The sequence below is a fragment of the Leucopleurus acutus genome, assembly GCF_964270905.1.
Source record: "Leucopleurus acutus genome assembly, chromosome: 1".
NCBI classification, from domain to species: domain Eukaryota; kingdom Metazoa; phylum Chordata; class Mammalia; order Artiodactyla; family Delphinidae; genus Leucopleurus; species Leucopleurus acutus.
This window is the reverse complement of record NC_139142.1, coordinates 1,242,215-1,267,825: the sequence shown is the minus strand read 5'-3', so window position 1 is coordinate 1,267,825 and position 25,611 is coordinate 1,242,215. Positions and strand designations below refer to the sequence as shown.

General features: G+C 67.4%; 1 protein-coding gene across 2 annotated transcripts; it reads left to right on the top strand.

Moving 5' to 3' along the window:
• Window positions 1-665: 665 nt before the first annotated feature.
• Window positions 666-24,077, top strand: ASPG (asparaginase). Of its 2 annotated transcripts, XM_082847024.1 has the most exons (16): window positions 666-794; window positions 5,592-5,700; window positions 6,317-6,437; window positions 7,675-7,800; window positions 9,293-9,376; window positions 9,980-10,106; window positions 13,511-13,623; window positions 15,659-15,841; window positions 15,937-16,050; window positions 16,571-16,687; window positions 18,012-18,107; window positions 18,361-18,524; window positions 20,857-20,943; window positions 22,803-22,902; window positions 23,248-23,328; window positions 23,816-24,077. In XM_082847024.1, the coding sequence occupies exons 1-16, from the start codon at window positions 713-715 to the stop codon at window positions 23,879-23,881; spliced, it is 1,770 nt and encodes a 589-aa protein (XP_082703150.1). In that variant the 5' UTR covers window positions 666-712; the 3' UTR covers window positions 23,882-24,077. The 2 variants fall into 2 exon arrangements, with proteins under 2 accessions (XP_082703150.1, XP_082703151.1); XM_082847025.1 differs by lacking the exons at window positions 18,012-18,107; window positions 18,361-18,524; window positions 20,857-20,943; ... (1 more) ...; window positions 23,248-23,328; window positions 23,816-24,077 and adding an exon at window positions 17,380-17,888.
• Window positions 24,078-25,611: the final 1,534 nt, after the last annotated feature.

Below are 25,611 nucleotides of genomic sequence, written 5' to 3'. Positions count from 1 at the left end.
CCCCCGAGCCCGCCACCGCCGCCAGTCAGGGTACAGGGCCTTGGTGTGCCGGCACCCAGGGAGGGAAACACGGACTCAATGCATCTGAGATGAAGCCTGCGGCTTGTTCCTCCCGGTACCCTGCGTCCCCCTTCCCTTCCCTCCGTAGGCTCTCCTGGGACTGAAGGTGGTGGGCTCTATCTAGCCCTGGAGGGGGTCCCCTCGGGCCCTTCTGGACGGTGTGAGTGGGCCGGCTGGGGTCTCTGCCTGCCCCCGCCATCCCAGGCACTGGACACCGAGGGCATGGTCAACAGTGCTGGATCTACTGGAGCGCCAGGGCCTGGGGGGACTGCCTGGGAGGGGAGGGCGACCCCGCTCCGCATTGGGGGTCCTCTGGCACCACTGTCCGTGAGGCACCTGGCCTTTGAGCCACAAGTCACAGCTACTCAAAACGCCCCGGCCCGCTGCACTGAAGTCGGATCGCCCCGCCCCTCCCCCTCCCCCTCCCCGCCCCTCCCCCTCCCCGCCCCTCCCCCTCCCCTCCCCCCATCTCGGGACAGGCCCCGACCCTCCGGCGAGTATCCGCCCCCAGGCAGGTCCCTGCACACCCCCCGCAGGTCCCTCCCTCCCCCGCCCCGCCCCCGGCAGGCTCCGCCCCTCCCCCGGGCAGCCCTCTGCGCGCCCCGCCGCCTGCCGTCAGTCCCCCCGGTCCCCGGTCCCCTGGCTCACGGGCATGGCGCGCGCGGCGGGGCGCGAGCGGCGGCTCCTGGCCATCTACACCGGAGGCACCATCGGCATGAGGAGCGAGCGCGGCGGTGAGTGGGTGCCGGCGCCCGGGCACCGGGGGTGGGGTGGGGGTCGTCCGCTCGCCCTTTGGCCTGTCGGGGGTCGCCAGGCCCCGCGGGGCCGCGCCCCTGACCCCGCCGCTCCCGGTGGGCGGTCAGCCCGCCCGGGGGCACAGCCTCTCCCCCGCGCTGTCGTCGGCTCCTCCCGGGGCCGAGCCTCGACCACCGTGGCGTCTGTCTGAGCGCCCTTCCCCGCACAGACAAGCCGGTGGGCAGGTGTTCAGAGTCTGCCGAGGCCCCTCACTGGGGACCACCGAGCGGCTGCAAGGCGACCCCAGCCGTTCCCCGCTGTTCCCGGCCCGGGATCGGCCGGGCAGCGGGCACCAGACACCTTTGGGAAGTGTTCACGTGCACGAGCAGTCCGGGCAGGTTGGGCGTTTCGTTTCTCTGCCCCTGTGACGTTGGCCTGAGTGGGTCCTCGAGGCAGTGACTGCTGGGCCGGACGCTGAGCTCTGCGGGCCACTGGGGCAGGGGTGCCCCCAGGCCGGGCAGAGCACCTTCGGGCAGGGACCGGGTTTGGGGAGCCTGGGGTCCCGCAGGGGTGGGAAGAGGACTGCACACACCTCCAGAATGTTCCAGCGCTCCCGGGAGAGCGGACACTGTCTGTGCCCTCCACACAGGCCCCCCCGGGCTCCCTCCCTGGCCCCAGGTGCCTGTCCGGGCTGTCCTCACACCTGGGGCAGCCCCACACCTGGCCCTGGAGTGTCCCCCTACTCGGATCCTCTGCCAGCTCCACAGCGGGGGACTTGCCAGAGCTGCCCTGTGCTAACAGGACGGTCGCCTTTGCCCTTGGGCCTGGGGCCACTTCCCCAGCACCCCCCTCCTGGCCACCGTTTCCACTGAAGCAGCAGCTATCCAGATGCCACTAGCACTTTCTCGCTCCAGCAACTGCTGCTGGGTCCTCTGGGCCTGTTCGTGCCACCCCCCAACGCCGGCTGCCAATTCGCAGACGTCTCTTGAGGCCCACTCCGTGCTGGGCCCCAGGACTCAGACCCCCAAAGAGCCCTGTCCTGGAGGCGCTCAGGGATGGAGAGCATGGTTTCCACACCCCCTCACACCCTTCCCCCCCAGTTGCTCCCCCCGGGCTGCTGGGGAGTCTGCCCTGTGCTGCCCCAGGGCTGGGGCAGAGAGCGGGGAGTGGCTGGCCCTGTCTGCATCCCTGGACTGTCTGGGGCCCTGGCCCACCCCTGTCGCTGCCCCTCCAGCCTTGGCACCTGGCCAACTGTGATTGCTGGGATTCCATTGAGCTCGACTCATTGTTCCCCAGGGTCCAGGCTGCAGGGACAAGGTGGACTCTGACCTGGCTCCCACCTGCACTGCGTCGTGTCCCCTCACAGCCCCCCACCTCCCCGGGGCCCCTTAGGCTCACTCTCCCAGGCGCTGCATTTTCCAGAGAGGATGTAAACTCCCACGTCTGGAAGGTGACCTGGAGACTGACTCTAGAAAGACGGGGTGTGGTGGGAGCGCCTTTCAGACAGGCAGGAGTCATCCACGAGACCTCAGGACAGCACCCCAGGCTGGGGACGGAGCCAGGTGGATGGAGGAGCCAGGCCTGGGCCCGGTGGGCCGCCGTGCTCTGCCGGCCTCTGCCCTCTCTGAGCCCAGCTGGGGGCTGGGGGGACGCAGACACTCCAGGCCCTTCCTGCCCGGGGCATTCTGATCCGGAGGGCGGAGGGCATCAATGATTAACTCGCCTGGCACTGCTGATGTGGGCTCTGGCCCACGAGGGGGGTGAGGGGCGGCCACAGCAAAGCTGTTTAGATTGTCGCTGTTGGGAGCCCTTCTGCGCCTGCTGGTAAACAGGGACCTGCAGGGCACTCGGCGCCCCACACGTGAGCTCTGCCAAAGGTCAGGATGGTGACGGGAGGGCAGAGGCAGTGGCAGCTAGGGACGCCCGCCACCCACCCCCTCTCTGAGTTTGGGGAAGATGTCACTGGTCAAGGGACGTCGTGAATCCCGTATCAGCGGGTAACCCCAAGCCCGAGGCCGAGCCGCATCGCGGCCGAGGGGCCCTGACGCCCTGAGCGTCCCGGTGGGCCTGGCTCCTGGCGGGCGTAGCAGGGTGAGTAGAGCCTCGGAGCCTGGCAGCTGAAGGTGCCAGGACATCCCAGGAGGCCACCGGAGGGCCTGGCAGCCAAGCCTCACCCGGAGGGGTGACGTCCATGGCTTCTTGCGCCCTTGGCCTAGACCCCCTTCCTGAGCGAGTTGCCACACGTTCACAAGTTCACTGTCCTGGGACGGCCCTTACAGATGAGTGGGTCTCGTGGAGCCGCTGCCAGGGACAGCTCCCTGCCTGCACGGCCTGGGGACAAGGCCCGGGCAGGGCAGCTTCTGCTTCTGTAGAGCCTGAGGCTTGGGGGCCCGTGCTGAGAAAGAGACTACAATTTACAAAATCAGAATTAGATGAGAAAGCAGGTGTTTATTTGTTTGTTTGTCTGTTTCGTTGTTGTTAGTGTTTTCGGCTGCACCGCGCAGCACGTGGGATCTTAGTTCCCCGACCAGGGCTCGAACCCATGCCCCCTGCGGTGGACGTCTTAACCACTGGATTGCCAGGGAAGTCCCCTTGTTTTTGTTTTTTTGGGGGGGACAGGTGTTTATTTAGAATGACGAAGGAAATCACAACAAACTGCTAGTTCTGAAAAGCCAAGAACGTTACAAATCCCAGAAAAATATTTTTTGTTCGTTGACTTCCTGACCCTCCCTCAAGGCTGTTTTCCCCACACTTTTGGCTGCTTGGTGTAATGATGTGTCGGCAGAATTTTGCACAGAGCGAATAGAACAGAAGGAGAGTTTAGCCTTCTCTTCGGCTGGTTTTGCCTGTCCACCCACACGCTCCCCAGGCGGGGACACCCGGGTCTGGGCTGCGTGGGGCTCGCTGGCCCTGCACCTTCCTGCCGCCCCGAGGCGTGGGGTGTCCCTGGAAGCCAGTGTCCCATGTCCACTAGCAATAGCCTCGCTCTGGGTGGAGGTGACCCTGCACATCACCTGCCCTGTCCGTGGATCCCCAGGTTTACATGGACACCCCAGTGCCACCCACTGGGAGGGCAGCTAGTGTGAAGAGTGGTGTGCGGGCTTCCTGCGGCTGCCCTGACCCATGAGCACAAACGGGGGCCTAGAGCAGCAGAAGCATCTCTCGGGAGATGCTCCATCACTGCAGGCCGGTATGTTCGCGTCTCTGCTCTGTCCTTACACAGCCTTCTCTGGGTGTCAGCTCTCTTCCGTCTCTGTCTTACAAGGATGTGAGTGGTGGCCCTCAGCACCCACCCGCATAAGCCAGCATCATCTCATCATCTCAGGACCCTAACTCAATCACTCAAAAACTGCATTTCAGGTCCTGGGGGTCAGGAGGGGACACCTTTGGGGGCCTGACGCAGAAGGGTGGGTGGCTCTGAGCCTCCCTCAATGCCCAGGGTCTGGAGTTCAGGCCTCCTTGCTGTCAGGGCTGGCGAGTCCAGACCTTTGTGGAGGCAGGTGTGTGTCCTGGTCACACTTCAGGCGTCTCGGGAGGGTGGCCGGGCTGGCAGTCACACACGATGTCCCCTCTGTCTACTGAGCCCCGTCACTCCTGCAGCAAAGCGTGTGGAGCCCCTAAAGGGCGCTTCCTGGGTTGGGGGGCTGTTCAAGGTGCTCCCCCTTGGGTCTCCTTCTCTGGCTGGGGAGACGGCACCACGACATCCTTGGGCCAACGCAACTGTGTTTACTGGGGTTGGCAAGAGCTGGGCCTGGGATTTACTTGGGGCAGTTTATTACGCGGCAGCAGGAGACTGATACACCGGGCAAAGGGTGAAGGCTGGGAGCAATGTCATCGCCCAGGGTGACCGCTGACCCTGGTCCTGAAGGTCTTACATGTTTCAGCCAAGGGTGCTTCTCGAGGGGGGACCCTGCTGTTCTCGCCTCTGTGTCCAGGTGTTCGACATAGCCAGGCACGTGGGAGACGCCCAACAAAACCTCAGTGAGGGGTGCATATGCCCAGAGAAGTTTAGCCAACTTGACCAAGGTCACGGAGCTTGCAGGGAGCAGGGTGGGGCAAAAAGCCAGGGCCCCAGTGCAAAGATTCTTCTGGGAGCCTTTGCTGAGGAGTTGTTTGTTTCCGGGAAACACTTGTGACTTCTCAGGGTTTTCTTAGAACACACACCATTTCTGCCCAGTGCCTCCTTAGATGCATGTTTCTGGACATGGAGGCTGCAGGCAGAGGGCCTGGGCTGGACCCTGAAGGTGTCACACACAGTCCACATAGGGAGAAACGGTAACGGGGAGCGTGTGGGAATGGCACCAGCATCTGGACATCAAGGAGGGCTTCCTGGAAGTGGTATCCTGAGCTGGGATGAAGCACCTGCTGGGTGAGAAGCGGAAAGGAGTAGAGGGCTTCCAGGCAGAGCCAACAGCGTGTCCACGGGCAGAGCGGTGTGGACGTTCTGGGAAGTGGGGGAAGAAGAGTGGGCACGTGTGTCCGAGTTGTGAGAGGGCCAGGGCCCCCTGAGCCTCGGTGGCGGAGCCCTGGGGCTGTCTGGGTGAGAGTAGCAGTCCCGACACGGGGCAGCTGCCCATCCTTGCCAGGGCCCGGGGCAGCTGCAGGCCCGTCTGCCCAGCCTCTGACTTCCCTGAGGGCCAGAGCTCACCCAGCCAGCTCCCAGCCCCCCACCCCTGCTGGGGCCCGGCCCCCAGTGAGGAGGGAGGGGCCGGTGGTGGAGGGTGTGTGTGGAGGGGGCGGTGCTGGTGGTGGCTACCAGCCTCTGACTCCGCCTCCCTGCCCCACCCCGCCTGCAGTGCTCGTCCCTGGCAAGGGCCTGGCCGCCGTTCTGAGGACACTGCCCATGTTCCACGATGAGGGGCATGCCCAGGCCTGTGGCCTCCCCGAGGACACCTTAGTGCTGCCGTGAGTGTCGGCTCCTTGGGGGTCCCGGGCAGGGAGGATGGCCAGCTGTCATGGGGTGGGCGGCATCCTGAGACTGGCGCCCGCCAGGCTGTGGCTTCTCAGTGTGTCCATGGCGAGCTGCTAGAGGATGCTGTCCCCACGGGCTCCCACTTCGATGGCTCTAGAACTGACTACAGCCCCTTTCAAGTGAGCCCCATGGGGACTGAAGCCCATAGGAGGGGCAAGGGCTGGCCCAGGTGCCGTGCCTTGTGAAGGTCCCTCTGTTTCCCAGCTGGCGGCCCAGGCTGTCCGCCGCTCTGCGCTGCTGGCCGGCTGAGCGGGGAGCTGCCCTCCCGGTCGCTGACCTCCCTCCTGCCAGCAGCGCTCCTCCCAGGGTCGCCCTGGCTCACCGAGGGGAGGGGACACTGCTCTGGAGCAACCTGGCCTGGCCTGGCCTCGGCCTCTCCCGGGACCACGGTCCTTGCTCCTGGGGCCTCGAGTGGAAGGGAGCCGGCGGGGTGCAGAGCCCACGGCCACGGCCCTGGGTGCGGGGGCCTGGCTGGGCAGAAGGGAACGGGGCCGCCGAGCGAGCAGGCAGGCGGGCGCAGAGTGCGAGCCTGCTGTCCACCTCCTGCAGGCCTGCCAGCCCCGCCTGCCCCGACCAGAGGGTCATGTACACGGTGCTGGAGTGCCAGCCTCTCTTCGACTCCAGTGACATGACCATCACTGAGTGGGTTCAGATCGCCCAGACCATTGAGGTGAGGTGACGGGGGAGTGTGGGCGGGGCTGGGGCCAGGAGCCAAGTGGGTCGCACCTCAGCTGCAAGGCTCCCAAGGCCCTTTTACCTGCACCCGTGAGGGTGGGCGTCGAGGGACCCCATTTCTCACCTTCCTCCCTTAAGAAAGCCCGCTCCCCACAGAGAGGCTGGTCGCACAGCCTGCCCCTTCCTGGCAGCAGGACGCTGGCCCCAGTTCCACACTTGTCTCGTCCTGCTGGGGCAGAACGGCTTCCGGGGCCTCACCCCTCTCACGGTGAGCGCCTGGGACCGCGTGCGGCCCTGGGCCCGGCCCTTGTGTCTCTGAATGTCCGTAGCCGTGCTCTGGGGCAGTTTCCCTGCTCTGTGGCCAGCAGCATCCTACAGTTGGGGCCCGACCGCTTCTCTGAACACCTAGGGCCGCTGTCCTGGCCGCAGAGGCCAGCCATGCGCAGATTCACTGTGTGGCCAGCAGAGGGCGCCCCAGCCCGCCACGTGGCTCGGCTCCCCTGCAGCTACGGGCCCAGCCTGGCTTGGTCTTTCAATGGGCCGCGAGAGATGGTCCCCTGAGGTCCCCTTGTCTCCCAGGACTGTGCCCCTCGCAACCACAACCCAGGCCAGCTGCCCACTGAGGCCCAGACTTGGCTGCCCGCTAGGAGGTGGTGGCCGGGGCTGCGTCCCTGCAGAGGTGGCCTGTGTGCCCGGAGGCACCTTCCCCATGTCTGCCTGCGGGCATCCTTTCCACCTCCCACATCACAGCCGGCTCCCAGCACTGGCTGTGCCTTGTGTCCGCGCCTGGCCCTCCCACTGGACCGAGAGGCTGGCGGGCTTGCCCACCCCTCAGCCCCTGCTGCCCCAGGGGCCGTGGTCACTGAGCGAGGGGCCCTCCATGGCACCGAGCTGACCAGTGAGCTCGGGAGCCCAGAGCAGGCCTTGCACGGGGCAGACCTTCCCATCCTCAGATGAGGGTGTTCAGAGACCCCGACCTGAGTTCTCTCGTGGGTTAGGGGTGTCACGGGGAGGCCCGAGGGGACGGGAGGAGGCTGTCCTGGGCGCGAGGAGAGCACGGGCGCCGGGACTCCCGGCAGAAGCTCCATTTCCAGCGCGCTTCCCCGGCCAGCGGTGACCCGGGTCCCACTGGCACCTCCCCGGTTCCCTCCAGCTGTATGTGGGGCCCTTACCTTCCTTTTCCTGGTGGCCCCGAAGGCCAGGCCTGCTTGAGCTCGCCGCCCCTCCTGCAGAGACACTACGGGCAGTACCATGGCTTTGTGGTCATCCATGGCACCGACACCATGGCCTTCGCCGCCTCCGTGCTCTCCTTCATGCTGGAAAACCTGCAGAAAACCGTCATCCTCACTGGCGCCCAGGTAACAGCCCGGGCTGCTCAGTGGGCACAAGGTCCGGGCCTTCCTGAGGCCACAGGGCAGTTCAGCGCTGCTGGGGGCCCAGGTGGGTCCCCGGGCTCCTTACTCGGTCCGGCAGCTCCCCGAGCTGGTTCCTGCTCTGCCTGAGCCGGCCAGCGCTGGTCAGTGCCCTGGTCCTGCCTGGTGCCAGCCCTGCCACCCTGGGGGTGGGTCCACAGCCTGCTGCCCGCCTTGTCCAGCTGCCCTCCTTCTGTCGCTGCCATCCTCTTCCCACTGTGGTTCCCACCGATGCCATCCCTGGGCACCTGGGCGCATGCTACCCCCTCCTCTCTCATCCTGACCCAGCACAACCCCCAAAGCCAACAGGTGGAATATTCTAGAAAACTGCTGGATTTGAAGGGGGGTGGTGGGGGAAGCCTGGACCCCCGTCAGGGCCTGCGTCAGAGGCTGCCTGCGGTGGCGCCACGGGGCCAGCCCTCCCCAAGGCCCTGGAGAGCCTTCCCCGGGGTCAGAGGTCGGGAAACCCCGTTGCCAGGTGCTGACCCGGCTGCCTGCCCTGCTCTGTCCATGGTCCCCGCGGGTGTCACAGTGGGGCGGCCCCACTCAGGGGAGGCCCAGGGCCGCACTGCACACACCCCATTGCTGCCGAGCACGTCCCACTCGGAGCTCGAGAGGAGGGATGGGGTGCAGGCTGACCCTGGCCCTTCCCAGACCCTCCTGAGCGCCTGGGTGTAGGTCGCCATCAGGCCTCTCCCAAGGGACGAAGGGGAGGGTTTTGAGCACTGCCGGCCCCGGGGAAGGATCACGCTCGTGCTCTTCTAACCCCCGCGCCGGCCCTGACGAAGCGTCCCTGTTATAACGCAGGGGAGACTGAGGCTCCAGGCGCGGGGCTGCTGGCCCACTGCCACACCCCTTCTGAGGACCCAGGACTGTGGCCCCAGGCCAGGGCTCGTCCTCTGGAGGCCCTAGGCCCACCCCTGCCCAGCCGGCCCGTCTGCACACCCCTTTGTTGCCTTCCTGGGCAGGAGTGGTGGGGATCTGGGTACGGGTCAGAGTCAGCCCCGGGGGCACTGGCCCTCACGTAGACGCGGGAGCAGGCCTGGGACCTGGTGCTCGGAGGTCCCGCGTGAGACTTCTGGCCATCGCGTCCACCCACGGTCAGCCCTTGGCCACCCGGTCCAGAACTGGCCGGGGCAGTGAGGGAGCAGGGCCTCTGTGCCCCGGGGCCAGGGAGCTGGGCTGGGCAGTGGCGGGTCCCTGGGCAGGAGCCCATCCGGCCGGCCTCCGGCAGCGGGCACTGGGGCCTGCGGGGAGCAGAGGGCGCTGGGGTGCGGGCCAGACTGGCATGGCCAGCAGGTGCAGCTCCCTGAGCAGCGGTCCCCACCGACCCGAGCCTGCCTGCCCCCTCTCCTGGACCCCTGCCCGGGCTCCGCACTGGCTCCCTCCTACGCTGCCAGCGCCTCAGCCCCTCTCCTCTCTGTGGCCTCTCCTCCAGGTGCCCATCCACGCCCTGTGGAACGACGGCCGTGAGAACCTGCTGGGTGCCCTGCTGCTGGCTGGCCAGTACATGATCCCCGAGGTACCTCCTCCTGCCTCCTTCCTGTGGCTCCTGGGAACCCAGGCCCGGGGCTCGGGGTGTGGTGCTCAGGGGGACACACGGGGGCGCGTCTGGAAGGGTTTAAAGATCTGTCTTTCCCCTTGAACGTGAAGTACACCGTAGAGAAAATGGGAAAATAGAGAAGGCAGGAAACAGTCGCTGCCTCTCACCCCCCGAGACATCTGCTGCTGACGGCGTGGTGGGTTTCTCCGGTCACGTACATATGTATGTGGTTTACATGTATTTGCCTCACGCCTGTGATATGCTGTATACTTGTTTATACCATGTGCATATGTACGTGTGCACGTTCCCATCAGTAGGTTGTACTGGTTTTGGAACGGGCTCTTTTTCCTCTTCATCTTTCCTGGTCACGTGGTGACACAGGGAGGCATTTACAAGATCCCCCCTCACATCTCAGGGGACGGGGAGAGGAGCCCTGGGAGGGGGTCGCCCGCCCTGGGGAGGGGCTCCATGGAACGCCGTCAGGGCCTGTCTCACTGCCGAGGTGCCCAGCCCGCCCCACGGGAACAGCTCCTGAGCAGGGTGGGGGCTCCCCGGCGCTGAGCTGCTCCCCGCCCCCCGCAGGTCTGCCTGTTCTTCCAGAACCAGCTGTTTCGGGGCAACCGAGTGACCAAGGTGGACACGCGCAGGTTTGCGGCCTTCTGCTCCCCCAACCTGCCCCCTCTGGCCACCGTGGGCGCTGATGTCACAAGTAAGTGAGCAGGGGTCACGTCGCGTCACAGCGTGCAGGGAGCTGCTGCGGGGACTGTGTGGGGCCTCCTGGGTGGGAGTGCACGGCTCGGGGTTCTGCCCTGGGCTGCGGAGAAGCCGGGGGCCGGGGGGCGCTGCTCAGAGTGGGGAGGCCCCAGCAGGTAACCCCGGCTCGGAGCCGGGGGGCCATCCCGGGAGGGGCCAAGTTTGGGCTATCAGCCTCGTGTGCCTTCCCTCGGCCACGTGGCCCCAGGCCCAGGAGTCCCTCAGTGACGGTCAGTGGCTCTGCCACTCGCCTCGGCCTCCCGGGGACGTGGTTCTGGTAGTGCGACCTCGTCCTGGGGACTTTCAGGGGTGTTTCAGGCTGCCCAGCCCCCGTCGTGGGGTTGCCCGACGCCTCCCGTGGGTGGTGGACCCTGAGCCCTCCCCCCGGGGGACCCCCGACGCCGGCCCTGGTGAGGAGCCGTCTCCAGCCGAGTCCTCGGCGAGCGCCGCGGGGTTGGTGCTCAGGCCTCACCCGACTCAGCCGCCCTCATGGCCGTGGAGACTCTCTCCACCCAGGATGTCTGCTCTCCTGTGTGTCTCTGGGGCCCCCCGCCCCCCCTCCGGGACCGCCATGGGCATGGCCAGCCCCTCCGCGAGGCGGCGTGACGGCTTCGCTCCGGTGGCCTTGCTGTCTGCCCAGTCCCTGCCGTCTACATGTTGCCCCCTCGCCCCCCCCACCGTGTCTCCTCCTGTGCCTTCGAGACGTGGGCATCCAGGCGTGGTGGCGGGCAGGACCTCTGCCAGGCGGTTGTGGGGCTACAGCAGGAGGAGGGAAGGACCATGCAGGGAGGCACTGCGGCCCCGAGCCCTGACTTCATTCTGGGGGCCTTACTCTGCATTTCCCTCCCCCTGCCCACCCACCCTGCTTACTGGAGCGGCCTGGGGGTTGGTAGGGCCCAGAACGGTCGGTGCATCTAAGGTGTGTATAGCACGCCCGGGTTCTCGGGGTCAGGAAGGCTTCCTGGAGGAGGTGGCCCATGTGCTGGTACTGGCAGATGGATCGCTTCCTTGCTGTGGTGGGCAGTGGCGCTCAGCCCCTCCTGCCCCGGTGCCAGCCAACCGAGGAAGGAGGAGTGGGCGGGAAGGAGGGGGTGGCCGCTGTGCAGGCCTCCCTCCCCCGTGGGGGCTGAGTCACACCTTCTCTGGGGCTCAGAGGGGAGCTCCCAGGACACAGCCCACTGGCAGGTGCGGAGTTCACCCTGGATCCCCAGGTCCCTACCTGTGCCACGCCAAGCCCGCACCGGCCTTGAGGTGCAGGGCACACTGGTGTGGGCTGGGCTGGGCGGCTGGCCGGGCGTGGGGCTGAGGCTGGCCCCGAGAGGAGAGGCTGCCCCTGGACCCCCAAGCCCGTGATCCCAGGAGGATTGTGTCCCCCCAGCCAGGGTGCCCGTGTGGTGTGTGAGGGTCCCGGGCTGGTCCCGGCACCTGGTGCTGAGAAACACCAGCCTTTGCCAGGGGTGTGCCCGGCGGGGCCCCTGGGGAGGCGGGGGCTGGGGGCTGCTGCCAGCACTGGGGCGGCCGGCGCCCTCTCACTGCTTTTTGTTGCGTTTTCCCTCCCCACTGTGAGGCTGTCACAGACGAGGGGCTCGGGGCTCGGGGGGGAGCTGTGCCGGGCAAGGAGGGGTGCACGGCGGGGGGTGGGGGTGGGTGCTGGCACTGCCCTTCCCCGAGTGGGTGAGGCACATGCGGTCACACCGGGCCTCCAGGAGCCCCAGGTTCTCACTGTGCAGAAGCCCTGGCCCCAGGGAGGGGGAGTCAGGCCGACAGGCTCGGGCCAGCGGGGTCCCAGCAGCTGAAGGGGACGTGGGACCCAGTGTCCCCTGTGCACGTGGGCTCCGCCGCGTGGCCCTGCGGTGGCAGTGTTAGGACCGAGCAGGGACGGTGGTCCTCACACCACCTTCCCTCCTCTCAGCCCCTCTGCGCATGGGGATAGTGGTCCCCTGGTGTCCAGTAGGCCCAGGTGGAAGGACTTGGGGTCCCATGGACTCTGAGGGGCATGGGCTGGCCGGGCGGGGTGGCGTGGGCCTTCTCTGTCTCCATAACCCCCCTCTGCAGCCATAACTCCTGGCTGGTGGCCTCACTCCCACCCGCCGCCGTCTTATCTGCTCGCCCAGCTGGGGCCGGGGCCCGAAATGGAAGGACGCCTCTCGCTGCTGACGGATGCTGCGGCCGCCCTCCTCCCAAGCCCATCCCCCAGAGCCCCCGCGTCTCCCACCCTCCCAGCTCCCCGCGAAAGGGCAGCACGTGTCTGGAACGTTCCTCAGTTTATTATCGAATGAGAATTGCTCTGGTGGAAACAGCAGGAGGCCCGCGGGCGTGCCCCCCTCCACGGGGCCGGGCTGGTGGAGCAGCCCTGGGCGGGGGCCCTGGAGCCCGCATTCCCCTCCGGGCTCTGCCCCTGACTCTGGGCAGCCTTGGGCAAGGCCCTTTCCCTCCCTGGGCCTCAGTTTCCCTGGGCTGGACAAGGGGGCCTCCTTAGTACCTGCTCCCTCAGCCCGGCCTCTGCCTGCTCGAGGCTGCCATGTGCGAGGGCCCGAGAGAACGGGACCCTGACCCTGGGCTCAGCGCCGGGCTCCTGAGGGTCGAAGGCCAGGCCTGCTGCCCAGACGCCTGCCCCCTGCCCATGGCTGGAGCAGAAGGCCTGGGAGGCCTTTGGTCCCCGCAGAGCAGCAGCCTTTAGACCCACGGAGAGGCTGATCGTCTGGGGAGTTCTCGGCACGGCAGGCACTGGCCCCATGGAACTGCCCCCTTCATGCTCCACGGGGCTTAGGAGCCGCCCTGGGCGTGGAGAGCGGGCTGGGCTCACGTTAGGCGTCTGAGACTTTGGGGTGAATGAGATGGAGGTTTCCTTTCCCCAAAGGTTAGGGATCCAGAAGACTCATTCATTCATTCATTCACTGACTTGCTGGGCCGTGGGCCAGGTCGGTGCCCAGTAAGGGGCTCGTGAGGCTGGCTGGTCAGAGGATGCCACCCTGACTGCTCCTGGGACCCAGGATTGCAGGTTCCTGGTGATCCCCCAGCTCTGCCCCGTGTGCTGTGCTTCTCGCCGTTGCACGCGCCATGCCCTCTGCCTGGAAGGCCCTTCCTCCACCTGCCCTTCCCCTCTCCTGCACTGGCGTGGCCTGCTGGGCTCTGGAGGCCTCTGTCCCTGCAGGGTCCTCTTCGCCCCCTGGACCCCACGCCCACCACGGGGGCTGCCTCAGGCTGGAGCTGCGCCCCTCGCTGAGTGAGCTGGGAGAGGGGGCAGGGGACGGGACTCCGGAGGCACCAGACAGAGGCCGGGGGGTCCGGGGAGGCTGGGCCGGGGCCGTGGCCTGCAGGTGGCTGGAAGGTGTGCATTCGGTCCCTCTGTCCTCGCAGTCAACCGGGAGCTGGTGCGGAAGGTCCGTGGGCAGGGCCGGCTGGTGGTGCACAGCGGCATGGAGCGCGACGTGGGCCTGCTGCGTCTCTACCCCGGGATCCCTGCCACGCTGGTAGGGACCCCGGCTCAGCCCCCACGGTGCCTGCCTCCTGTACCCCTCCCCTCCCCACCTTCATGTCACTGGGACCTGCACCCCCTCCGCTGCCTTCTCAGCCCGTTCACCTTATTTGTGACCTGGGCTTGTCCCCGCGGACGTCACAGCACGGGTTCCGAGGGCTCCTCTGAGGCTGAGGGGGTGTGGCCCTGGGCTCTGCTCTTTCTTGTGGCCGCTCTGGTGGTCCCTGCCGTCCACCCCTTGGCCACCAGCTGTTCCTGGGGCGGACACGGCGCCTGCCTCCATCCTGCCCAGTGAGTCAGGCCCAGACGCTGGGCTGCCAGTTGGATGGAGGGGTCTCGGGTAGAAGCGCCTCTGGGCGTCTCTGGCACTGAGTGTGGGGCTGCAGGGGCTCAGAACACGCTTGCTTCAGTGCTGTGACCGGCGGGGCACTGCAGCCCCCTCTTCCACCCGACACACGTGGCTTCCCAGGTGTGTCGCTGTAGCTGGGGTGGCCCGGCATCGGGCTGCCTTTAACCTCTGGGCCACAGTCTGTGAACTGGAGCTGCTCCCCTCCCAGGGCGCTGGGGACAGACGGGGTTTGCTGGAGGCGTGCTCCAGTGAGGGCTGCCCTCGAAGATGAGGGTCGTCCCGGGGGCTGGTGGCCGGATCCCACGCACGGCTCTCACGTCGTGTAGTAGCCAGAGGCCACTGCACGAGGCTGCCATCCTAAGTGGGGCTTAGCTGCACAGGCTCCTTCTGGGAAAGCGTGCCGGCCTGTGAAGTCTTTCTAGAACATGCTGTAGCTGGGGGAGTGCAGAGCCATACGCTGCGCCGAGCTCAGGCGGGGGGACGGGACCCCCAGGGCTTCGCTCGATGGGGACTTCCGGGCCGTCGGGGCAGGGCCTGCTGCTGGTGACCTAGGCTCCAGCGGTAGCGGGTCCTGGTCTCCAGTCTCCCCGTTCCCGGGTATCTGCCAGCAACAGGTCTGCTTTCACCTTTGGCCTCTACCTGGAGAGGAAGAAGGAGCCAATGGCAGTTCTGAAAGGCTCTGAGGGGGCGTAGCCAGAGGGCTGGACGCCTGCTGCACAGGCCAGCAGCTTGGCCTCTGGGCTCCCCCTGTGTAGCAGGTTCAGGGACAGACAGTGCTCAGCCCTGGGGCCTCTGTGCTGACACAGGGCATGGCTGAGCTGGGCAACAGGTGTCCCCGCAGGGTGGCCTCTGAGGGGACCATCCTTGTTTGAGGTAAACCCCAGGCCCCGTGCTCTTCTTCTTTTTTTTTTTTAAAAAAATTAATTAATTTATTTTTGCCTGTGTTGGGTCTTCGTTGCTGCGCGAGGGCTTTCTCTAGTTGTGGCGAGCGGGGGCTGCTCTTCGTTGCGGTGTGTGGGCTTCTCATTGCGGTGGCTTGTCTTGTTGCAGAGCATGGGTTCTAGGAGCGCGGGCTTCAGTAGTTGTGGCACTGTGGGCTCAGTAGTTGTGGCTCACGGGCTTAGTTGCTCCACGGCATGTGGGATCTTCCCGGACCGGGGCTCGAACCTGTGTTCCCTGCACTGGCAGGTGAACTCTTAACCACTGCGCCACCAGGGAAGCCCCCATCCTCTGTCTTCCGAGTGGAGCCTTGCAGCCTCGTGGGGTGTGCGCACAGCACCCTGGCTTAAGCAGAACGCTGCATTTGTGTGTGTTTAGCTGCAGGGCCCTTTCCCCACACACTGGCTTGCCGGGAGCATCACCTGCTGTGTCAGACGGGGCAGAGCTTTGGGCCGGATGGAGGGGCCAGGGGCCGGGAGGGGCGGTGTGGTGGCCCAGCTGGGATGGGGGCCCTTTGCTCCGTGAGACCTCTGATGGCCTTTCTCATCTCCAGCTGGCTCCTTGTGACCTCTGACCCATTTCCACGGTGTTTGTGGCCTTAACACTTAGAAGGGGACAAGGTTCCCTTTGGGGGGATGTGTTGGGGAGCGTGGCGGGCACCGAGGGTGCAGGGCCAGCCTGTTGGTCCCCATTGCTGGAGCAGGAAGCCAGGCCCCTCACCCTCGCCTCCCGGCCCCCGCAGGTGCGGGTCTTCCTGCAGCCCCCCCTAAAGGGCGTGGTCATGGAAACCTTCGGATCGGGAAACGGGCCCACCAAGCCCGACCTGCTCCAGGAGCTGCGGGAGGCAGCTGAGCGAGGCCTAGTCATCGTCAACTGCACCCACTGCCTTCAGGGCGCCGTCACCTCGGACTATGGTGCTGGCACGGTGGGGCGGGGACACCGAGGCCTTGGGAGGGAGGGCAGGGGCAAGTCCGGCTTGACCCCGTGCCCCATCGTCCGCCGGTGCCTCCGTTCCTGCAGGCCCTGGCGGGAGCCGGCACCATCTCAGGCTCCGACATGACATCGGAGGCGGCCCTGGCCAAGCTGTCGTATGTGCTTGGCCTGCCGGGGCTGAGCCTGGATGGCAGGAAGGAGGTGCGTGCCCCTCCGGCTGGGGACCCGGGCCTGCACTGGTGGGCGGTGGGGCCCAGTCCGGGGGATATGTGCCTGGGTCTGGAAGGGGGGCGAGGACGGGGGGCTCCCCCGATCGGTTGCCAGCCCCAAGCCCGGGCACTGCCTGTCCTCCCCTCGAGGAGCCCCAGGTCTGGCTTGGGCTAAGGATCCCCAAACTGTCCCAGGGTATCCCCTCCCTCTTGCTTTTCAGGCTGGCCTCAGACACGGCTGTCCCTGGGCCCTGGGGCTGGGCAGAGGCCACAGGGGCCCGGGGAGACCCTGAGCTGGAGGGCTGGAGGGTGGGGCTGGCCTGGTGTGGGGATCTGCCTGGGGTTAGGCTCCGGCCTCAGGCATGGAGCCCGAGGGAGGAGTTTCAGGCCCTGGGCAGCCCTCTCCCGGGGCCTGGGGTGCCTGGCCTGCGAGGTCGGTCTCGGCTGCTGGGCCCGGGCCCTGATGGAGCTGGCCCGGGTCTCCGTGCGCGCCCCCCCCCACCCCCCGGCAGCTGCTGGCCAGGGACCTGCGCGGGGAGATGACGCTGCCCGCCACGGACGAGCTCCGGCCCTCTCTGCGGGGCAGCACGCCGGGCCGCGGGGTCACCCAGCTCCTTAGTCTGAGCCAGGTACTGTCCAGCGTGGGCGAGGGGGTCTGGGCGGTGGGTCCCTGAGGGATGGGCTCCCGCCCCCTGGCATTTTGGTGCCAGGAGCAGAAAACCACCAGGCACGAACTGGTTCTGGGCTTGGGGCCACAGTGGGGAGGGTTTGCAGGGACTCGTGGGCCAGCGTGTGGGAAGGGGCCGGGCAGTCGAGAGGGGCCCTTGCAGCGTGCACACGGTGCTCAGAACGTGGCCGCTCACCCGGTGGGCAGCCGGGCGGGGCCTGCTGGCCCTGGTGCAGGGCCGCCTCGTGAGGGGGGCGCTCTCGGGCAGCATGGGCGCTCCGTCCGTCCTGCTGCTGGCGGGAGAGAGGTGTCTGCTCTGGGGTCTCCCTGGGAAGAGGGGCCAGGCTTGGAGCTCCTTCCCCTTCTCAGCCAGGGTGCCCAGGCCCAGGAAGGGACCGAGGACTTGCTTTAGGGCCTGGGATCTGAGATTTAAGCTGGGCCAGGCTCACGGGGGTGACTGGGGCCTCCTGGTGCCCCACCTTACCACCACCCCCAGCACTGGCCTCTGGGAGAAGTGTCCAGACCTGGTGCGCCTGGCAGGAGAGGGGCACTGTGTCCCGTTGCTGACCCGGGTCACACCACGTGCCTCAGTTTCCCCTCTGCAGAGTGAGGGTGGGAGAGTGGAGAGTGGCAGGAACTTAACCTGTTTGCCAGGGATGGGCAGCAGCCAGACGTGTGCGGCCTGTCGTCACAGTGGATGCCTCGGGCCTTAATGACTCCAGATCTCAGGCCCCGCCATGGTGCCTGGCGCGGGGATGCCTACGGGGGCCTCTGATGGGACCCCCAGCCGTCTGGAGCCTTGGGGAGCTGTTAGGCGACCCCAGCACGGGGTCCAAGTGTCCCTTCCTGCTGGGGAGGGCCAGGCACCCCTTCCCACCCTCCCCCAGGCAGGTGCCCTATGAGTTACCCCTGCCTCCTGGCCCGCAGGCGAGGCAGGCGAGGACGTGGGTCTCAGTGGGCGGGTGGCAGGCCCCGGTCACACAGCTGATGGGACAGAGCCAGGTGGTGGCCTGTGTCCTGCCTGGACTTTGGGCTGGGGGTCCCGAGTAGGCCTCGGATGTGGTGCCTAGCCCCTTCCTTTTACCATGTCAAGACTTGAGGGGGCGCTGGACCCCATCCTGGGACTCACTGCCGGCGCGGTGTGCGGGCCAGCAGGGTTCCCACGGGCCCTGCGCCCCGCCTCTGCCCACCTGTTCCCCTGCTCCTGGCCCTGCCCACTCCTGGGGGTGGTGAGGACCCCAGGAAGTGGCAGGGGTCCCAAGGTGCTGCGGCGCCCCTCACCCCAGGAGGCTGAGGACGTGCGAGATGCCCTGGTACCCAGCCTGGCCTGCGCCGCGGCCCACGCCGGCGACCTGGAGGCCCTGCAGGTGCTTGCGGAGCTGGTGAGACCCTGCCCGCCCTCGGGGACCAGCTCCACCTGCACCCGGCCCGGGGGGCGGGGCCCGCCCAGGGCCCCGCCCACATGTGGGCGGGGCCGCCTGTCCCGGGCTTGCTCACCTCCCCGCAGCCGACGGGGGCACGTGGCTGTGTCAGGCCCCCTGGGTGCACCCGGCCCTGTCCCTGTCCCTTCCCTGTGGCCTACCCGGCCCCGTCCGGCCTCCCCTCAGTGGGTGGTGATCCCTGGCACCGCCCCAGGGCAGTGACCTGAGCCTGGAGGACTTTGGTGGTCAAACTCCGCTGCACTCGGCCGCCCGAGGGGGCCGGGCTGGGGTGGTCACCATGCTGCTGCAGAGAGGGCTGGACGTGAACGCCCGGGACAAGGATGGCCTCAGCCCGCTGCTGCTGGCCGTGAGGGGCAGGTACTGGGCTGGGGGGGGCGCTGTGGCGGATGTGCGGGCAGGGCTGCCGTGTGGGGCAGGGCCTGGACAGGAATGCCTCAGAGGGGGCCTTCGCTGTGCCTGTGGTCACACAGCACCCCCAGGCACAGCCAGGTGGGACCAAGGACGCCTGCTTCCCGGAGCCTCGACCACCTCCAGCTGGGCCCTACAGACTGGGAGGACTGACTGGGCAGGGTGGTCAGGGAGGGCTTCCTGGAGGTGACCACCAGCTGAGCCAGGCAGGCCCGGCAAGACCCTGGCACGGAATTTCTAGAAAAGGAAAACACTTACAGAGCACAGGGGTCTCATGTGTGTTCCCTCCGTCCTCCACCTGAGGGGTGGGGGTGGGGCAAGGGGGGAACCCCCAGCCCAGCGCTGGGACGGAGCAGGTGCAGAGCGGGCGACATAGCGCCGGACTGGGCTGGGTGAGTACAGGCCCCCAAGGGGGCAGGCCCAGCATGCATGCTAGTGGGGGGTCCCCCAAGCTGGCCCCATCCAACAAACCCTGGCTCTTTAGGGCAGGGCCCCAGCCTGGGTTTTTTGCGGGCCCCCACCCAAGTGGAGAGTTGCAGAGCTGAGCTCGTGCTGAGGCCCGAGGGCCCTGGGTAGTCGTTGTGGGCACCTGACGTCTGGTTCCTTCGAAGGAGGAGCAGAGGCCCCCTGCCCTGCAGCCAAGGCCAGAGGCTGGGGCCCCCTGGAGGGGCCGCCCTGTGTGCTCACCTGTGACGCGCACTGCAGGCTGGGGCGGCGGCACCTTGCAGGGCGGGTTGTGTGAGGATCGACGTGAAGGAAAACACACGAGCTGGTGGTCACCACCCGGGAGCCGGGGTCACAGGCCCTGACCCCTCCCCTTGGGGTTGGGCCTGGCGGGCGGGCAGCCAGCCAGCCGAGGCTGGAGGAGCAGGCATCGGGGCTGGTGAACACCTGTACCCGTGTCCTCTGCGGGGGCGGCCGTCTCCTTGCCCCCCAGGCCCGCCTGGCATCTCTCCGAGGGGCAGGCCCCTCCTGCTCTGACGGCGGATGGGCACGGGTGGGGCCTGGTGGCCACTTGGCCCTGCATTCTAGGAGCTTACGTTGCTCCGAGGCCTGGAACTTTCTGGGAAGACCTAGGGGCAGGGGCGGGACCACTCTCCCACCTGTTTCCCCGTCCCCTGCCCGGCAGCAGTGTGAGAGTGTGTGTGTGAGCGCACTGGTGAGCACGGGTGTGAGGGTGTGTCTGGGACACGGGGATCCCAGGCCTTGCTTTCCATCTCTCGTAGTCTTGCTGTTTCCGAATGCAGAGCTGGTCTCGGTTTAGCGTCTGCCACAGGCCCCGGGCCCTCCCCAGGGGCTCTCGGCCTGCAGGACCCTGGGTCATTTCTGGGGGTCTCATGAGTCTTATGGAGAGCCCAGGCCACCAGACCGCTCGGCTCAGCCCTGGGCCAGGGCGCCTCACCCTTGGGGCAGTGGGCAGTGGGGTAGCCCCTCTCTCCCAGCCTCCTGGGAGCATCAAAGGGTTCTCAGAACAGGTGGGGGACCGAGGGGGAGGGCCGCACGTGGGGTGTGCCCGTGGCGCCCAGGCCGGGTGATCTGGCTGGAGACTCTGCGGCTCACACTTGGGTGTGGGTGGCAGCATGGTGAGCTCACCCCGTCCTGGTCCCACCCGCTCGTCCCCAGCTGGCTGTCACGGCAGCTCCCTCGCCTCCCGAACCGGTCTCCCGGCTCACCCCCCAGCGGGCCCTGCTGTGCCCTGGAGGGGCTGGCCTCACCCTGGAGGGCTCCGGGGGGGTGGGGGGGCCCCACTCTCCTCCCCAGCTCCCTAAAAGTGGGGTGACCATGCAGTTGATGGTACACCCCCAAACTGGGGAAGGGGCAGCCTCGGGGCTCTGTGCTCTCTGTTCCTGGGCTCGGAGCCGGTGCCTTGACACCCACAGGCCTCTGGGCCCCGCTCCGGGCCAGCCTGACGCCCACGTTCTTCCGTCAGTCTCATGCCCACCCCATCCCCAAGGGCAGACTACCGGCCCAAGGGATTCCGTTTTCCCAGACTCGGCCCTGGCGGGTGTGAGCTCGGCAGGGAGGCTCCTCCAGGGTGGGCCGTCGGAAGGTGCCCAGAGCGGGACCTCGGGGCCTCTGGCGGGGGTGCTGCGGACGGAGGTGCTGCACAGCCGGGGCTGACTGACCGCCCCCCGGCGTGGGTCTGGGTGCTGGGGACCGAGGTGGGGTGGCCCTAGTCTGGGGAGGGTGGGTTCCTGGTCTTGGGCACAGGACAAGGCCCTGCTGGCGTCTCGCAGAGGCTGCGGCGGGCAGGCGGTCACCACGCTGTTTCTCACGGCAGGCATCAGGGTGTCATTGGGCTGCTGCGGGCGGCTGGGGCCTGCCTGTCCCCCCAGGAACTGGAGGACTCGGGGACAGAGCTCTGCAGGTGAGGGTCGCAGGCATACCTGTGCTTCCTGGGACGCGGGCTTCAGAGGGGAGAGAGCCCATCGTGCACCCGCTGGGCCCTTGGAGCACTTGAGGGTGGGGTTTGTTCCTAGAGAGGGAGCAGTCCAGCAAGGGGGTGCGTGTGAGAGTGTGCGTGCGTGTGTGTGGGTAGAGGAGGGCCGTGGAGGGGTCGGCTGGGAGGGTGCCTGGGCTGCGTTTGGGGAGGTTGGGGGCACGGGGTGGGGGCAGGGCAGTCGGCAGCTCTCACCCGTGGGGAGGACACCAAGGCCCAGCAGCTACCCTGCCCTGGTCGGCGTTCGGCTGTCAGCTGCCAGCAGGACTCTGACCCCAGCCGCTCTGAGTGGCCACCAGGCAGACCTGGGGAGGCTGAGGCCCGGGAGGGGTGGTGGTAGGCTGGGCGGGGGCAGGCCCAGGGCTGCCAGCCTCCGCTCCTTCCTCCGTCCCCGGGACCCTCCCCGTGGCTCCCCCCCACCCCGCCCTGCCCACCAGCCCCTCCTGTGTCCAGCCGGGGCTGCCCTGGGCAGGTCTGAGGCCTCGAGGAGGGGAGAGGCCGAGGGGGGGGCAGGCTGGGGGCCGGAAGCGCCTTGGAAGTCAGAGCCCCCAGGCGTGGGCTGGGTGACAAGGGCGGTGTCTTAGACCGTGGCTGCTGTGGTGTGAGGAGGGGTGGCTGCCTGCTCTCCAGGAAGAGGACCTGAAGCTCTGGCCCCCTCGTCCCCACCGGCCAGCATCCCCCCACCCCGAGCCTTGGAGGCCCCCGTCCTAGACACAGTGGGGTGGAGAGAGCCCACTGGCCCCAGCCTCAGCCCCTCCCTCCCTGGAGTGCAGCGTCCCTGGGGGGACGAATCCTGCTGGCTGACCTGCCTCTTCTCAGCACCGACAGGGCTAAGGCGGGCGGGGCTGGGGGGGTCTCAGATGTGCGGGATGGTGGCGGGGCCCAGGCGGGGAGGGTCTTGGCTCTGAAGGGACTTCTGGGGTGACTTGGTTCAGAGCTGCACCCCAGGTGGGCCTCGACGGCTCCGTTGACAGATGGGGCAACAGGCAGAGGGGGGAGGTGACAGCAGCTCCCACGGGAGTGGGTCATCCGACCTGAGCCGCTTGGCTGGACTTGTGGGGGGCCCTTGGCCAGCTCTTCCAGGAGGTGAGCATGTGTGGGAACCAGCGCGAGAGGCCTGCAGGCAGATCTGGGGGCGGGGCGGGTGGTGGCGCCCTCAGCGTCAGCGTGATTCACCTCAGGGATGACCCAGCGCCGCTTTGGGGGCTGCTGCTGCCGTTTCCTGACCCAGAGGGAGTCCCTAGGGCCCCGTTGGGGGATGGCCCTTCCGCCCGGCAGTCCTGGCCAGCACACCTGGCTTGTTGGACCCCTTCCCTGCCTGGTCCCAGGGTGAGAGCAAAGGGAGGATGCAGACGACCCCACGAGGGCCCGGGAGGTGCGCTGTGAGTCCCCCGCCACCTCCCTAGGGCAGGCAGGCCCAGGCCCCCTCCTACCAGGACCCCCCCATGCGGCCTGCCTCTGTGGGCCCCGCCAGGGAGAGCTGTGTTGTGAAATATGAAACTGGCGGGCGGCACTCAGCCGGTGGGGTGTGTGTGGTGTGCACGTGCGTGCATCCTCACGCGTGTGCCTTCGTGTGTGCACCCTTGACCTGAGTCCCAGTCACCCCTGCTGGGTGAAACCAGACTCCAGGCCGTCAGCTGGCCTGCAGCGACTCCTGCGCTCCCGCCCCAGGGCTCGGGCACTGCTGGGTCAGCTGCTGGGGGCTGGCTTTGCAAAAGTGCCGGTGGGCAGATGGACATGTGCCCGGTGGTCTCTGACGGCTCCCCGTCCTCCGCTCCCCCTCCCAGGCTGGCATCCAGGGCAGACTGTGAAGGCCTGCGGGCATGGTGGCAGGCAGGGGCCGACCTGAGGCAGCCGGGCTATGATGGGCGCAGCGCCCTGCATGTCGTGAGTGCCGCCAGTGCCCTCTGAGGCCACCTCGTCCAGGAAGCCCTCCCTGACAGCTCCATTGGCTCCCGCTTCCCAAATGCCCAACTCCTGCTCTCCGGGTGGATGCACTTCATGTGCGGGAACCACAGGGGTGGGAGGGCTGTCCCTTTTCCTGTCCCAGGTTCCCTCCCAGGGCCGAGACCTGTGGGGACAAGGGCAACGGAGGAGTCATGGGGTCCTTGGTGCGTGGGTGGGAGGGCAGCCTGGTGGGCCACTGGGGGTGGGAGGCGGGGTTCAGGGCCAGGTTGCTGGTCCGAGTCCCTGAGGCAGCCCCTCCCGCGTTCCCCCTCACCCACCCTGCAGGCAGAGGCAGCTGGGAACCTGGAAGTGGTGGCCCTTCTGCAGAGCCTTCAGGGTGGGGTTGGTGACCAGGCCCTGGGCCCAGTAAGTCCCCCACCCCCCTGTGGGGTTGGACCTGGTGGGGACTGTGTCCTGGGGACAGAGCCGGTCTAAGTCAGTGGGGCCTGCAGGGCCCCTCCTGTGGGTGGGGCGCACCCTCTGTGGGAAGCTGCAAACTGCCTGGAGGGAGGGCCAACCCCAGACCCCCTGCTTCCGTCCTGTCAAGCCGCCCCATAGTGCACCCTGCCCCATGGCGCACCCTGCCGTGTTACTGGAGGCCCCAGCCGTGGTCAAGAAGCTCCCCGAGCCTGGAGGGGGCCTGCCCGCCCTGCCCCACCCCAGCAGGACCAGCACCCACTGGGCTGGGTGGGCCAGGTTCCAGCTGATTCCCCACCCCCACCCCATCAGCTGGCCTTCCGGAAAACCCTCCAGGCTGGTTGGGTTTGCTCAGGTCCTTGGGTCCCTCCCCTGTGAAAGGCTGCTTCCCACTGACAGGTGCCCGGGCTTGTCTGTCTGCTCTGGCCCCATACAGTACCTGGGCCTCCACTCCTCTAGAGACCTCCCATTGTCAGGAAGTGCTGCCTGGTGTCTAACCTGAAGCTGTCCTGCTGCAGCGTAAGCCATTCCTTCCTGTTGAGACCTGCTGGAAGGATGACAGCAGACCCACCCCTGTGGCTCTGACTGTGCTGTGCGCCCCCTTCCCCTGCCCCCTCCTCGCTGCTGGAGCTGCTCCCCATCCTGTTTGCACAATGCAGCCTAAAGGTCTTTGTTGGGTCAAGTGGCAATAAAATCTCTCGGAGGGCCGTTCCCTGCCGAGATCCCCAAAGCCCGGCTCCAGTGGGTCTGTCTGGGCCCCAGGACCGTGGGTGTGTGTGTGGGGTGTCAGGCCCCAGGCTGTGGGTCAAAGGGCGTGTCTTCAGCACCCTGGGGGTGAGGGACGGTCCGCCAATCCTTCCCAAGGCACCAGGAGTGAGTGTGAGTGTGGGCCCCTGGGCGGGGTGGGCAGGCTCTTCCCTCCCCAGACAACCTCTGCCCCATCTCCTCTCCTCCCAGACCTCCTCTTGAAGCTTGGGGTCACCTCCTCCAGGCAGCCCCCACCCACATCTGCTTCTGCTGAACTCTCCTCATGGAGACCATCTCTCTACCTCTCCCGGTGCCCCTCATCCGTTCTTCACAGGGGCCTCTGCGGTGTGCCGGCCCCTCGGCCCCGTTCATTGCAGCCCCTGATCTGCTGGTAGCACGGGACCTGCTGCCTCTTATGAGCCAGGCCCATCCTGGGGAGCCTGGGTGGGTGGGAGCGCCCTGCTGTGCGCAGGTGTGGGATGGGCAGGGCAGGCCCGGGCCTGGTGGGTGTGGCTCTCTGAGGCCAGTGTCAGTGCCTTACCAGAGGCCCCGCTGGGGCTGAAATCAGGTGTTTGGACCCACGGCCTGAACCGGAAGCACCGGAAGCAGTCCGGTGGGGCGACAAGGGCATGACCTTGGGCCTGGGCTGGCCTGAGGCCTCCCGCCCCCGCCCCGCCCCCGGCCCTGCTGGGCGTGAGGAGCCTCCCCGCTCCAGGTCCCCCACCACCTCGGCCCCTCTCTAACTGCCCCCGTAAGGACTGCCTTCAATCTGTCCGTCTGGCCCCTGAGCTGGGGGCTCAGGAAGCCGCTGGGCCCAGCCTGAGGGCAAAGGTGACCCTAAAGAGCTCTCCCTTGCACCCACCATGCAGCTTCTCCCAGAGGCGCTGGGCCGGGGGCGGCTCCGCCCACACCCCCAGGCTTCTCAGCCCGGTTCCCAGGCCCGGGCTGGCAGCCTTCCAGATCTTGCCCAGACACGGGTGTGCCTGGGTCTTGCACAAACAGGTGACACCACACGAGCGTGGTGGGGCCCCATACCCTGACGACAGCCCAGTGAGCTGGGGCCTGGGGGGAAGAGGGGCCCTGGGGCTCCAGAGCCGGGAGCCCCTGCAGTTGCCGGTGGGCTGGGACCCTCAGAAGGCCAGAGGGCGGCAGGACCATTGGACAAATACCTGGACAATTGGAGAGCACCTTCCGCATCCCACGACCGGTACCCATCCCCACGTCCTCCGTGGCGCCCGGCACACAGCAGCTCACCAGACACAGCCATCCCCTTTGGCTCTGCTGCTAAGGGACGGGGGACCGGATGGGGCAGAGCCTGTGCTCACGGCCACGCCACACTCAGCGCGTCTCCCAGGCCCCGCGGAGCCCAGATCGTGAGAGCTGCGGTGCCTCAAGTTACCCCACGTGGGCCCTCCCTCCCAGAAAGCCGGCCAGTGGAGGAGTGCCCACTGGAACCCGGTGTCCCAGGGCGAGAGCACTCGCTGC